The 15047-nt window shown below is 43.2% G+C and overlaps 1 protein-coding gene across 1 annotated transcript; it reads left to right on the top strand.

Moving 5' to 3' along the window:
- The first annotated feature begins 3002 nt into the window (after positions 1–3002).
- Positions 3003–3993, top strand: LOC136537954 (uncharacterized). The gene has a single exon (XM_066529930.1). The coding sequence runs from the start codon at positions 3366–3368 to the stop codon at positions 3837–3839; it is 474 nt and encodes a 157-aa protein (XP_066386027.1). The 5' UTR covers positions 3003–3365; the 3' UTR covers positions 3840–3993.
- The last annotated feature ends 11054 nt before the right edge of the window (positions 3994–15047 follow it).

Raw genomic sequence — 15047 nt, 5'->3', positions numbered from 1 at the left:
ACTGATTACCAACAACATGCTTGTGGCCTATGAGTGCACACATTATCTGTAGAGGAAGAAAGGAAAGGTCGAGACTTGTGCAGTTAAGCTCGACATGGAAAAGGCATATGATCGTGTTGAGTGGGACTATCTCAAGGGAATTATGCTCAAACTAGGGTTCCATGAGAATTTTGTCTCACTTGTGATGAGGTGCATGACATTGGTTTCATTTTCAATTAAAGTTAATGGTGTTCTCTTAGATGCTTTCAGCCCCACTAGAGGATTACGGCAAGGAGACCCCATCTCGCCGTATTTGTTCCTGCTGTGCGCAGAGGGCTTGTCTTCTTTGTTGAAATCTGTTGGTCCAGTGCATTTATCCAGAGGTGTCCGCGTGGGCATCCACGCTCCATGGGTATCACACCTTCTTTTTGCGGACGATTGTATAGTCTTTTCTGAAGCGTTGCAAAGAGGGGCCGCCAGACTTCAAGAGATCCTAGATACTTATAGCCGGGGATCGGGACAACAAGTTAACAGAGATAAATCGGCTGTCTTTTTTAGTAAAAATTGCCTAGATGAAGTGAAGGAGTTGGTTCGGTATGAGCTGCATATAGATACAGAAGCACTCTCGGACAAATACTTGGGCCTACCTACTGCACTAGGCCGATCTACTTCAGAAGCTTTTCAGTTCTTGCCGACAAGAATTAAGCAGGTAGTGGGTTCTTGGAGTGGCAGACATGCGAGCTGTGTAGGAAGAGAAATCCTTCTAAAATCGGTGGCACAGGCAGTCCCTACATATCCGATGAGCTGCTTCTCCTCTCAAAAACTACTTGTAAGAAGATGAGATCCACAATTGCTAATTATTGGTGGGGCGGTTCTGCGGATAACCGTCGGATACATTGGCTGCGATGGGAGGGCCTGACCTAGCACAAATTAGTAGGGGGCATGGGTTTTAGGGACCTGCACCTCTTCAACAAAGCTATGCTGGGGAAACAAGGGTGGCGCTTGATCACTCGGCCTGACAGTCTTTGTGCTAGGGTCCTCAAAGGCCAATACTTTCATGATGGAGATTTTCTTGATAGTACACGAAAGAAGCATGCAAGCCATACTTGGAGAGCCATCCTAGCCGGAAGAGAAGTTCTGGAGAAGGGTTTGATCAGAAGAATTGGTGATAGAACATCTACAAATATTTGGCAACATAGATGGATCCCCCTACATTTTCGGGCTAAACCGTTGACGCTCAGTGATGGATAGGCGGTTACTTTGGTCTCTGATCTCCTGAATGACACAGGGCAATGGAACGAGGAGCTGATCAGGGAGGTCTTCTTCCCGGTTGATGCTAATGCCATACTACGGATCCCTTTGCGTCCATAAGAAGAAGACTGGTGGGCATGGGAACCGGAGAAACATGGCGAGTTCTCGGTGAAATCAGCATAATGAAAATTAGCTGAACCGGACATGCAAGAAATTGGAGGGTCAAGAGATAATTCTTGGAAGATACTATGGAAACTGTAGGTCCCTCCAAAGATCAAGGTTTTTTGGTGGCGGGTATTAAATGAATTCATCCCAGCCATGGATATTCTGAATCATCGTCATATTGAACCAGTTGGTTTCTGTGAGTGGTGTGGAAGCGAACGGGAGACAATCAAGCACATCTTCATGGATTGCTCTACTGCCAGGGGTTTCTGGCGTGAGGTAAAAGCTCTAACAGGTGTGAAGCTCCCTCCGCTACATCCCTTGACTTGGGCAAGTGATATTTTACGAGATGAGGTTTGTTCAGAATGTGATCGTTGTGTCATCATTATTGGAATGTATGCTCTCTAGACACAGCGCAACAGGAAAGACCATGGGGAGCAACAGCTGCCACTGCGGAAAGCTGTACAATGGGCGGTGGATTTGACCTATGATTTTTGGCAGACCACCAAACAAGCTATGCAAAGGACGACCGGGTTTTCTAAACCAACATGGAGGCCACCACCGACAGGTTGCATGAAATGCAATGTGGATGGGGCGTTTGATCCAAGGACTGGCCAGGGGGCAACCGGTGCTGTTCTTCGGAATCACAGTGGTAGCTTTGTGTGTGGAAGAGCGAGATGGTACCCGTATGGCCTGGACTCACTAACGTTGGAAGCATTAGCCTGCAAGGATGGGGTACTGCTGACTGCGGAGAGGGGTGTCCAGCGTCTGTAGGTTGAAACTGATAGCCAGTAATTGGTGAAGCTCTGGAAGGCGGTAGACACTCAACGATCTAGTATATATCCTATTCTTAAAGAGATAAAAGACCACATCGCAGCTTTCTTTGATTTTTTCTTGATGTATGCTAATCACTCTTGTAATCAAGTTGCTCATGTACTAGCTAGACAGGTCTCAGATGACATTAGGATGGGTGAGTGGCATTCGGCCCCATCCAATGTTCTTCGTCTGCTGACTGAAGATTGTACTCCTGTTTGATTCCTGATAAGAGAAAGATCGTCAAGTCGCAAAAAAAAAAAACTTCAGTATCTAGCCCAATATACAAATTCTCACCATTTCAAGGAACTACTAGTATTGTGTGGTTGTATAGGAATTGTCTTAATCATCTAGGACAAGTTTGGTTTATTTCCTTGCTCACATTTCTCCGTATTCGCCTTTTTTTTAGATTTGTGTACGACATTTGCTCGCAGTGCCAAAATTTTAGTTCCGCAGTGGCCAAAGAAGACCCTTAACGAACATGTAATGGGGTCATAATTTCAGTATGTTAAGGCACATGGTTGGGCACGTGCTTAAATCCGCAGACACTTACGTGGGATTGTAGCTATCTTCCTATAATCCTTACCTCCACGCTACGTACCAGTCAAAAAACATAAAAGGAAAATTGGAGTTTTCCGAGTCAGCACGATGGACTACACTCCACTGCAGCTACCACGTCACACTCTGGTTTTGTGTCAGTGTCACTCCCTCTTCGTCTAGAAGCCCAACCGCTTAAAAAAACCGCGATGCGCCGAATTTGCTGGGAGACCCGATGGTGGTGGGCGCGAGCACGCAGACGCAGCTGAACCAGCCCACAGCTTTGCCCAAGCAAAACCCGTAGTTTCCAGCCCCCCATGCCAGTAGGGAGTTGCTAGCGCGCGCGCGCGCCGACGTCGGTCACGTCTTCCTCTCAGGTCCTCATCACCTAACCGGCTCCGGCCGCCGCGGGTCCCCGATCCCACCATCACCAGGCACCAGCAATGATATAAAAGCACAGGTGCTCACCAGAATCGCTAAACCTCAGAGCCACTCCATTATTGTTTCCAGGAAAAGCTCCGCACCCAATCATTCTGCCATCATACAGCACTAGTTCGCACGACGCTTCCGCCGGCGCGCTTTGCTTTCTCCCGCTGTTCCTTTCGAGACGCTTGGTGGTGGGGATGAGCCGGGGGAGCAAGCTCCGGTGGCTGTGGCGTGCGCCGGCGCGGGCGCTGGGGCTGGCGCGGGACCTGTACGTGCGGGGGCTGACGGGGTGCGCGCGCTACGTCCCCTCTGACGCCGCGTTCGGGTACCCCGTGTTCGTGCCGGCGTCGCTGTCCAGGAGCCACAGCGTCGACGACTGGGGCGCCGGGTCCGGCGCCGACGAGGACCTGCGGGAGCTGGTCCGCGCCGCGTCGCAGCGCCGCGTGGAGCAGCGGCGCGCCGAGCTGCAGGCCGTGGCCAGGAGCCAGAGCATGGCCGCCTCGCTCTCCATGGCGCGGATCGACGAGGACGCGCCGTGCGAGTTCGGGGCGGCCGCCGGCGGAGACGGCCCCGGAGCGCTGTATCCGAGGAGCCAGAGCTGCGTCGGCGACGCCGCTGGGAGGAGGGCCCACGCCCACCGCGGGCACCGGAAGGTGGTGGCCTTGGTCTGACGGAGCTGCTGCTTCTGCTTCTGGCTGCTGCCCGGCCGCCGTCAGAGCCACAGTGTGTGCGATCGTGTCATGCGCTGTCTTTGATCATGTCAATACTCGAAAACTTGGATATCTTTGCTGTCTATTGAATGTGCAAGCATCTGCCGTCGTTTCAGCGTTGGATTCCCCAGCAATTCATGCACAAGCAGCAGTTTCACCTGGTCTCTTTTGGGCCTTTAATTTTGGCCTTGTTTAGATTACAAGTTTTTTCACTCTCTCTTCATCACATTAAATCTTTGGACACATGCATGGAGTATTAAATATAGATAAAAAAATAACTAATTACACAGTTTGATTGTAAATTACGAGACGAATCTTTTGAGCCTAGATAGGCTATGATTAGACAATAATTATCAAATATAAACGAAAATACTACAGTGCCAAATACCGATTCCTAACCCGATCAAAACGAGGCCTTTGACAATATTTGGCGCCTCGCGTTTACGAATAGCTTGCACTCGAAGGTCCGGACCGAGCTTTGCGCTCAAGAGGCAGGGGAGTTGGGTGGAGCCGGGCACGGCCAGACCGCCAGAGGTGGGATAATCACTCTTCTTTACTCATAGTCTGAAATTATACAAAACTCTAGTTAACAGTCCTCGTTTGCATTGCACATTAAAAGTGCAGTAACAAAAATGGCATGTTCTTTTGCTAAAAAATGGGCAGATTGTTAAATTTGGCCTGAAAATGGACATACACAACTTTCATTCGTTAGGGTACTCCTTGGTTGTCAATTTGCTTTCACTGGTGGGATGAGAGGAGCTAGCGCGCAAGCTGAAGTATTGGCTTTTTAGAAACAACTTCCGATTAAATTAAAAAGAGAAATCTAGACTGTACAGTACAATGAAACAATAATGACCCTGAAGGATCTAACAATTAGCTTATTCGCTCGTTGGTTTTAGCCAGAGCAGTGTTTTTCTCTCACAACAAACCAGCATCAGCCGGACTTATTAGCCTAGAAACGAACCGACGATCAGGCTGAACAACGACAACACAGCTGAAGTAACCAAACAACTGAAACAAGCTAACGATAAAGGCCGGTTGGAATGGGAACTTACCATGCGCCATAGACATGTCAACTCGCACCCAGCACTGTTGTACACCAAGGAACTCAACTGCCCCTCCGGAAACTCCCCGAGATAGCTAGCTGATTGCTACACATTGTCCGGATGGCAGAGTGGTCAAGTTGAAATACCAAAGTCATCCCTTGCGCTACGTGACTACCATGATTGGGGAAAGTGGAGCCAGCAGAACAAAGCTGGTGAGTAAATTGTACGGCAGTAGGTAAACCATGGCCTCGTTTAGATCGTGAAAAGATTTCAACCCGATGAATAGTAGCACTTTCGTCTTATTTGATAAATATTGTCCAATTGTAGACCAACTAAGCTCAAAAGATTCATCTCGTGATTTCCAACTAAACTGTGTAATTAGTTATTTTTTTTACCTACATTTAATGCTCCATGCAAATGGCTAAAAATTGATGTGATGGAGAGAGAGTGAAAAAACTTGGAATTTTGAGTGTATCTAAACAAGGCCCATATCTCATTTTGACATCTATGAGTGGGTTAGTGCCTCTGATGTCCTCAAGATAATCATCATACGCACTACAGATGGAGAAGAATGTTCCAAGGAGAATATTAAGGACACCCTGCCCACAGGAGAATTTCAGAGTAGCCACCCTCACCGTATCAAGGAACTATAATTGAGGTTACAAATTTTGATGAGAAAGTAGTCATCAATCTGTTCAAAGGAAACCTTCTTAACAAATGACAGAAATGAACTTCCTGTTGTTGCTTTGGTCTATTCCAACCTTCCAGGTCACTTACCACTGATCTGGCATACGAGGGTGTCGTGTAACTTCCTTCATCTTAATGAAACACATGTTAAGACTTGTTCGCGAAAAAAAGAAGCAATAGAAAAATACAGAAAGAGGATTTTGGAGAACACGAAAAGGCTGCGGTAGTTCTTCCCTCAGGCCTTCTAGACAAGGAGTAACAAGGCTAACCAAAAATGACATTGCCAATTCTCAATCAGGTACGTGACTAAAATCAAATGAACGTTCGAGCAAACTAGCTTAGCAATAGCGATTCATACAGTTATTATCTCCTAAATTCTCGCAACTATGCAAGAAATCACCTAGTATGTATTAGTATGTACTATGTAGTATGTTGAATCTCATACTATTGATCCGTGTGAGTGTTCACATCCAAGCGATCATGCAATTCTTGGATAAATAGGGAAATGTTACATTTGGAGCTGACTGTTCTCGGGAAATGCATCTTGGGTACCGGTAGTTGGACATCCAAAGTTGCCACCCACGCCACGCCACGCCACGCCACGCCCTCGCAGGTGACGAACAAAGAAAAGATGGGATTGCCGCAAGCGGAGATGCCTCAATTTGTGATCCGCGCCATCAGTTTAGAGTTTAGTCGCAGGATAGATATCACCTACATGGTGATGTCCAATGCCGTAAACAGTGGCGCATCTAAGATTTTATCTAAGAGTATGCTGCACAAAAATATTCATATGTAATTCGGTAAACGATCACAAAATGTACAGCATAATCCGATATACATGCACAAAATAATATGATATATTTTAAATTTAAAGATTAAGTTGGAAGCTTCCACATATTCCAATATAAATAGTTTAACACCATGCTGATATTTAAAGTGAGGCATGAAAGAGAATAAAAAACTTACAATGGTCTTTGTCTAAATTTTTAAGCCGACACTTTCTAATAGATATCAAATATGATTGTCTCGATTATTAAAAAATATAAGCAATATCTTCGCTTCTTTTCATAAGTGGACAATTCTTAAAAAAAGCGATGTAAATCACATGCAATCGGGATGATAGAATCACATGACGTAGTCTGCTACAATTATAAACATACATGATACGAATATTTGATAATGATGTTTGGTGATATACACAAATAATGACAAGTAGGAGTAATCTCGACGGTCTCCATGGTATACACAAACGAATGATAGATAATTAATTAGGCAAAATTCTTAGAAAAAGTAATAAGATCAAATCAAGAAAACGCAAAGTTGTTACCTGTCAGATTTACAAGTATATGCTTGCCGGAGTACTAGTAGTAGAATTATTTCAGCTTCTTGTTCTAGCTGTCAATTAAGTTGTACTGTTTTCTACCCAAATCCTGATCCAGACCTAATTAACACCAATTAGCCTATGTATTGTAAAGCTTGGTGTGACTCTGATCGGACTCCGCCTCTCCTGTCGGCATGGCCAAATCTGAGGCTCTCGATGGGTGCTGGGCGGCTGGCTTTTGTTACCATGCTGACGACCAGACGACAGGACAGTAGGCACGGGTGCAACACTTGGCGGTTTAGATGGCATCGTAACTCGCAAGTCGCGAGGCAGGGCAGGCAAAGTGGCACGGGTCTGCGACAGTGCGGCGCTTGTGATCGTGACTCTTTATGGCAGAATCGTCCGAAATAACACGCTTTCGAAAGCGCTCGTCTTCCACTAGCTCGTCTTCCACTAGACACTAAGCACCTCGAAAGTGAGCTACATCGGACAGTTCCGTCGAGCACACCCCAAGGAAAAACTCGAACAATCCACATTTTACATCTAGAATCCAATAATGATTACGAGCTTACAATTCATTTCATACAACAAGAGTTCTTAGAAATTATTTATTATAATACCAGAGTTCAGAGTGCGATAATTAAACAACGGAATAAAAATAAACATCTAACAAAAATGATACAAGGATCCGTCTGTGCCCACCAGAAGAATTCTCCACACAAGAGTTACTCCTCAAGCTGCACCTATAACAGGGTAAATAAGCCCTGAGTACACAATATACTCGCAAGACTTACCCGACAAGTGGAAATAGTTTCTCGACTCTCTATATGATAGGCCATATGGATTTGTTGTTTTCTTTTTGTTTGCGAAAAGCTTTACTAAAAGTACGTCCTTAGGATTAAGTTTAATTAGCAGTCATGATTACTTCATTAGCTAACCATTCTAGGTAAGCACCTGTTCTACTTTCAAGCAAGGGTTAAGCAATTAGAACCATTTCATCATTTTTCATCTTCCAGTTCTTACTACGGTGCTAGACCATAGCCAAGTCGTACCATCTCACAGACACGGCGATTCGCGAACCAATGTATCCTAGCTGGGTACCCCAAAACACATGCCCCGTTTATACCCTAGGTACAAACAAGACCAACCCATTCCACTTTTGTCATGGGATCCAGGTATCCGTCCAAACTTGGACTCCAAGTCCCCACACTTGAGACCCGATCTCAATATGGTGCTTAGACCTTCACCTTTCCCCGCCTCCAATCAGTCGGTTCGGAAAGAGCCGAAATCCACGACAAGAGCGTAACGAGACTTCCCGCTCACATAAGCAAGTATGTTCTCAGGATAATAAGTGAAAGTGCATATAGCCCTTTAGTGGGTTTTGGATGATTGAATGACAATGTGATTAAAGGTCTAACCTGTTTGCTAAGTGTGGACAGGTAATAGTTTATCTCATAGGTGCTTAATGAAAGCAAAAAATGATGTGTTGTTGTATAAACAATCTAGTTCAAGCACTAGACAACAATGCAAATGGAATTCATGCAAAGACTTATTTATTGTGGGATTTTCATGTACTGTGTGAAAGCAAGCTCGTAAGAATTAATTAATGAGACATGAGGGATTGCATATGGAATGGTCTCATATTTGAAGCTTGTAAAATTGAAATGCAAAAGATAACAATACAAATAAATGGATGATTCAACACAAGATATGACTTGATGGCTTGAGATGGTGAAGATAGCAAAGAAAGGCTTCGAGGTACTAAGCAAGGGTGAAGGGCAAGCGATGGCTTGGTGGCCGAAGAACCTAGCTAGGGTGAAGAAGGAAGTACTTGCATTTAGTTAAGGTACTAATCAAGCTATGATGGTCATGTTGATGTGGAGGGTCAAATCACTATTGGAGTGTTTGATGGAAGTGACTTGATACATTTGGAATTATTCAAATTTGATGAATGGAATCAAGTCACGTGCTCAAGATGGCTATGCTCAAGTGAAAGGATCAATATCAACATTGTTGGTACCCTCACTTGATGAAGATTGGAATACACGGCTTCGGTTGAAAGAGATCAACTCAAAAAGTTTAAATTTGTTATACTCTTTAAATTTGAGTTAATAGGAATGCCGTACTATTAAGATGGATGCATCATGTTGATAGATAATGTTTCATAAGTGCCCAAGCCAACCCATGTGAGTTTTGAGTATTTGAGAGACAAAAGAGCTAACCTGTGTTTTGCTGGTCTAGCAATATCGAACGTGTCCGGTATTGATACAGCCACGATAAAATTCTTGTTATTCTCAGGTTAGTTCGTCGGGAGTTCCGATGTGTGTCAGAAGTTCTGACGGTTGGGAGTTCCGACATCTCACGTTTAATTCACTTAGATGGTTCACTGTCCTAGTCATACCGGACGTGTCCAGTATGGACGACTAGAGGCCAACGGCTAGTTTTCAAATGCCTTGAGGGTCGAGAGTTCTGACATGAGTCAGGAGTTTCGATGGTCAAAAGTTCTGGCAAGCGTCAGGAGTTTCAACACCTCACAAAATCAACTCAGTTACTTAGTTTTTAAATATGCTGAGGGTCGGGAGTTCCGACGTGAGTCAGGAGTTTCGACGGTCAGAAGTTCCAGCATGCATCGAGAGTTCCAACGCCTCACAACGTTATTGTAACTCAGTTATCATTGGCGCAGTGTAAGTCATACCGGACATGTCCGGTATGCATACTAGACGTGTCCGGTATGGCAACGGCTAGTTTTTCAAGGGGGCTATAAATACCCCTAAGCCTTCACCTTTAGAGGCTGTTGATTCTGCTGATACACACACACACACGTTTTTGAGCCTTGTCAACTCTCCCAAACCCTCTCTTAGTGAGTGTGTGATCCTAATTGCCAAATCAATTAGTGGGTTGAGAGAAATTCAAAAAGAGAGCAATCCAACCACTTGAGCACTTGTGCATATTATCAATCTCATGATTTGCATTTGTTACTCTTGGACTCTTCGGTCCTAGACGGCTAGGCGTTACCGGAGAGCACCCGAGAGATTGTGGTGTGCCTCGAAAAGTTTGTAATGGTCGATTCTATCGTCTCGGAATTAACTAGTGGAAGGAGGAAAAGGAGTTGGAAAAGACTCTGGCTAGAGTGACCTTCGTGGTACCCTCTAGGGCTGACCTTTGTTGGGTCGCCCGTAGCCCCCTCAACGGAGAGTAGGACTCGAACGAGTCTGAACTTCGGTAAAACAAATATCGTGTCTCAATTTGCATTTCATTTGATATTTGTGTTGCTCTAGCTCTTATGCAGGTTCTCTGTGTATATGTTCATCTCTAGTAGGTGCCTATAGTTTGGTTTGAAGATAGAAATCGAAAGGAGCAAGTTCGGGGTTGATCTGCAGAAATCGTGTATACCGGACACGTCCGGTATTAGAGCTTAGGGCTGAATATTATTTGATCTCTGTTCTAACTTTGTGTTGCAGGGTTGTAGCTTCTAGATATATTCTTTATACCTTATTTACTCTGTGGCTAACTTGTGAGGGGTGGTATTACTCTTAATTTGGAGTTTCCATTTTAGAAACTCCATTTTCTAATTGTTTCCGCATTTAAAGGTGTTAATTTTCAGAAACGCCTATTCACCCCCCCCCTCTAGGCGGCATCCTAGGTCCTTTCAATTGGTATTAGAGCAAGGTTCTCACCTAAAGCTTCATCGTTGTGAGAAAAGGATGTCGACGCCTATCGAGTTGGAGCTGGTGCTTCTCCAAAATGACGGTTCAAACTTTCTACCTTGGTCAATTCATGTACTCAATACTTTTAGGGATATTAGTCCTCTTGTTGAGCATATTGTGGATGCAAGCATACCTCTTCCTATAGTTGATTGGAGCAACTACAAAAATTTATCAAAAGAGTAAGAGATATGCGTGCAACTCAATGCTCAAGCTATTAATATCATGTTGAGTACATTGAGTGTAGAGGTTCAAGATAAGGCAATCTTCAATGGACAACCACCTCCGGAGAGTGCTCATCTCATTTGGACTAGACTTTTTGATTTATATGGAAAATCTAAATGTGATGATGCACTTGAGATCAAATCAATGGAAAGTATGTCCATTGTGTCTTCATGCAGTGAAGAAGCCTCACAAGACCTCAAGAGCACCGAGCCGGAGCAAGAAGTGCAAGCAACGCATGACATGCTGTCTGCCTGCACATACCAGACGTGTCCGGTTGGCCGTGGTAGCAGGACAGTAGGTTGTCTGTGATGATGAGGCTCAAGCCCAGTGGTGACCAAGTGATGAGTCAACCTCAGTATCTCGTGATACTCATCACTTGTGTCTCATGGCCAAGAAAAGCAAGAAAAAGAGTAACAAGAAAGATCAAGAAAAGGAGAAAGCACAAGTAGATGATCAAGATGAGAGTGATGTTGAAGTTGAAGACAACTACAACCTTGATCATCTCAATCGCAAAGACAAGTTCATCATCATGAAGATAGTTGAAAAGAATGATGAGCTTGAAGAAGAGATTGAGAAGCAAGAGCAATCACTTCAAAAGCAAGAATTGTTTCTCATCTCCAAGATGGAAGAACTAAAGGCTCTAAGTGAAAGGTATGAAAAATTGTTAATTGAGCATGCTTTAGTTACTAACTCCTCTTCTAGTGTTTTACAACTAGAAAAGGAAAACTTGGAGTTCAAGGCAAGGCTAGATGAACTATCAAGCAAGTATAATGTGCTACAAGCAAACTATGTTCATCTAAAGTGCTCTCATGATGAAGTAGTAGAATCAAGCATCATGCTTGAGGTGGCTCATGAGGTTGTGATCACATCGGTAAAATTTTCTCAAACTCTCACACATTCACTCACTAGTACACCATCTCAACTAAATATTTCTTGTACTAATGAATGTGCTCCTCAAGCAAGTCAATCTTCAATTGAGCTAAATCTCATAGAAAACATAGAGCTCAAAGAAGAGGTGGAAAGATTAAAGAAAGATGTGATTTGGTTGAAGGGTAAGGAGAAAGCACAACCTTCTCAAGATAACCATGATAACATTGTGAAGAAGCTTGAGAAGGGTTCAAATCTTGCTTCCTCCAAAACCCAACAAAAGAATCACATTTCAAGCAAGGCCAACACAACCAAGAGCAAGAAACATAAAAAAGGTTATGCTATGGTTGTGGATTATATGGACATGAGTGGGCCATGTGTCCACATAAGAGTTGGGCCGACAAGTGTGAAGTGGCCGAACAAAAGGCCTCAAACAAGTTGGCCAACCAAAAGAAAAGTGATGGACAAAGCACTTATCTCATGAACAAGAAATTGGGGCATCCTACCAAGAAATGCCCAATGCACAAAGAGGCAAGCAAGGAAGCCTAAGTTGCAACAAGAAGATGCTATGGATGCAATGAGATGGGCCACAAGGTTGATAGATGTCCATACAAGCAAAACAAGCATAGAGCAAATAAAGGTCGCATATGCTATGCTTGTAGAAGAAAGGGACATTTAAGCTATGAATGCCCAAATGGTAACACACCTAAGCCAAACATATTCGTTTATAATGATATACTTAGGAAGACCATAAATGGAGTTAGCACTAGCAAGGTGATATGTTCACCACAAACTAGTGTTAAAGCCATTTGGGTGCCTAAGCACTTATTGACTAACCCAAAAGGACCCAACAAGAGTTGAGTACCAAAGTGTGCTTAGGTTAATGATGTAGGTACTTGGTGATGAGATGAAGGCTTCGGGGTGGTTGAGCAAGCAATTTGATAATACTCACTCAATATATCAACCAATTCTTATCATAATCTCTTATATAGTTGACCCGAAGATAATTCAATGAATATATCATATATTTCATCCTCACCATTGGTAACAAGTACCTAAACCTTATAGGATAGCCACTTTATTTGTTTTGTGCTCAATGACTCACAAATAGGCATATTTGTGAAAAATTGAAAGTGGTTAATTAGTTTTACTTGATAATTATCATGTTTGCCATATGGTGCTTTTAATAGTTCTCTAGTAGAGTAATTCATTTGTTGAGATGTAGGTATACAATAAATAATAAAGCTAAACAAAGAATCACAAGCAGCAAATTATTTGTTTTTGTCCTGCACCTATCGGATGTGTCTGGTATTACTATCGGACGTGTCCGGTATGGCCAGGGACAGAGAGAAAATGTTTTTATTCTATGTATTCTGGATGTGTCTGGTATACCTACCGAACGTGTCCGGTATTACAGAAACCAGAACACTAATTGAATTGCAACTGAGTCTTTGATCCATATATTTTTACATATTCTTAATTTACTCAGAAGTTTGTGGTTTATCAAATCTAAGTGGATTGTGAGCATCTCTTATACTCAAATTTAAATATGGCAAATTATTTGGTTGTGGTTCAAAATAGAAAATTGACTCCCAAATTCTTAATAGAATAAAGTGCTAGATAAAAGTCATTCAAATTACTTAAAGCACTTATATAGGGGGAGCTCAGTTTCTATTTTACACTTTGTGGACTAACAAATTTATCTAGCATTCTTTGTAGTCCTTTGGATGAAAATGTATCTAGCATGGTTATCTGGCAATTAAGGTCAACATAAAGATTATCATGCTATGTATCTTCTTAGTGGTATTCTTATGGGCTCAAGGCAAAGGTATGTATTTACATATATGCATTGTAAGTGCATCTAAGGCCCTTTATATGTTAGAATGTGCATTTGTGTGACATAGGAGAGATGTTTTTCAAAACCCCTAACTAGCATGAGTAGGAAGTGTGAATTTGAAAAACTATTTGAATCTTGTTCTTTGTGACCTAGACTTGTCATGTGATGATTATAGCTCTCCTTGATTGTTTGATTGGCTAATCACACATGACATGGCTTTCTTAAGTCCACAATCTACTATGTCTCACATTATCTCTCTCTCAAGTAATCAAAATCTATATGCCAAATATTTGGAAAAGAGAAGTGACACTCATGGAATTTGGATAAGAAATGTATTTACACCTTATTTGGATCAAGGACATATATGTTTTTGGATCAAGAAATGATAGAGAAGGGGATTGGAATTAAGTGAATGAAATTTGGAAAGAGAACAACTAGCCCACAAATACCAAACATGTCCGGTATTCATACCGGACGTGTCTGGTATGAGCGGGGTTATAAAGTGGCCGGTACCCCTTCGGCCCTGGTCCTCTCTCTCTTTTCTCTCCTCCAAGCCGACGTAGCCACCGCTGTTCCATCAAAATTGGCGATCGGGTGATTCCACTGAGAAAACAAAGGGAGATTGGATCGGAGGAGATTTGCATCAAGATCGAAGGCTCCAGGACTTGGATTTCCAATTGCTTCTTCATTCACTCTCTCAAGGTACCCTAATCCTGGACCTCCTCCGATCTAAGTGGTTAGGGCATGATTTTGAAATCCCTTCTGTAGAGATGCTACATTACCTGTCTAGAAGCAATGCCCAGAGTTTGGATTGGATTGGATGAAGATTGAGCGAAGGACCCTAGTTAGGGTTGTTGTCCGCTCATACTGGACATGTCCGGTATGGGACAACAGAGCAGTTTTTGCTCCCTTGTTTCAATCTTCTCAGTGGTTGATTCTTAGGACTAAGTTTAATTGTCTATTATGTTTTTTGAACCTTTTGACCTAGTTTGGTTGATGTGATTACAAAGCATAGGATAATTATTCTTATTTCTATATTTCAACTAAAATAAGCTATCGTTTGGGCATGTATCTAAAATTCCTTGCATATCTTTGGATACAGGACAGCAGTCATGAGCGGAAAACAGGAGCCTAGGTCCAAGCATAGGCATGATCTAGCTTTAGAGAAACACAAGAAGGTAAGGCAAGACATGCATCCCAGATTTAGTCAGTAGGAGTAGGGCAGTAGCAGGAGACCCTCTAGAGCCACTAGGGGCGCTCCACAGTACAGAGAGGGTGGTGATGGTGATAGCAGCCCCTCTTCTAGTGATGAAACTAAGGATTATAGACTTGAGCATAGGAAAAGGAAGAGCACTGATAGAGACTCAGACAGAGAGTTAGATAATGGTGATAGCTCTGAGGAGATAGAGGATGAGCAGCAGGCACCTCCAGTGCACCACGTAGGTCAGGGCATGGACTATGGTCTTCTTGAAGTACATGCTC

This window comes from Miscanthus floridulus, chromosome 2 (assembly GCF_019320115.1).
Source record: "Miscanthus floridulus cultivar M001 chromosome 2, ASM1932011v1, whole genome shotgun sequence".
NCBI classification, from domain to species: domain Eukaryota; kingdom Viridiplantae; phylum Streptophyta; class Magnoliopsida; order Poales; family Poaceae; genus Miscanthus; species Miscanthus floridulus.
The sequence above is the reverse complement of the archived record's forward strand: the minus strand, read 5'-3'. Positions and strand labels throughout refer to the sequence as shown.

What these genes read in the sequence shown, in the direction of transcription:
- LOC136537954 (XM_066529930.1), top strand. Translation starts at nt 3,366, where the DNA reads ATGAGCCGGGGGAGCAAGCTCCGGTGGCTGTGGCGTGCGCCGGCGCGG.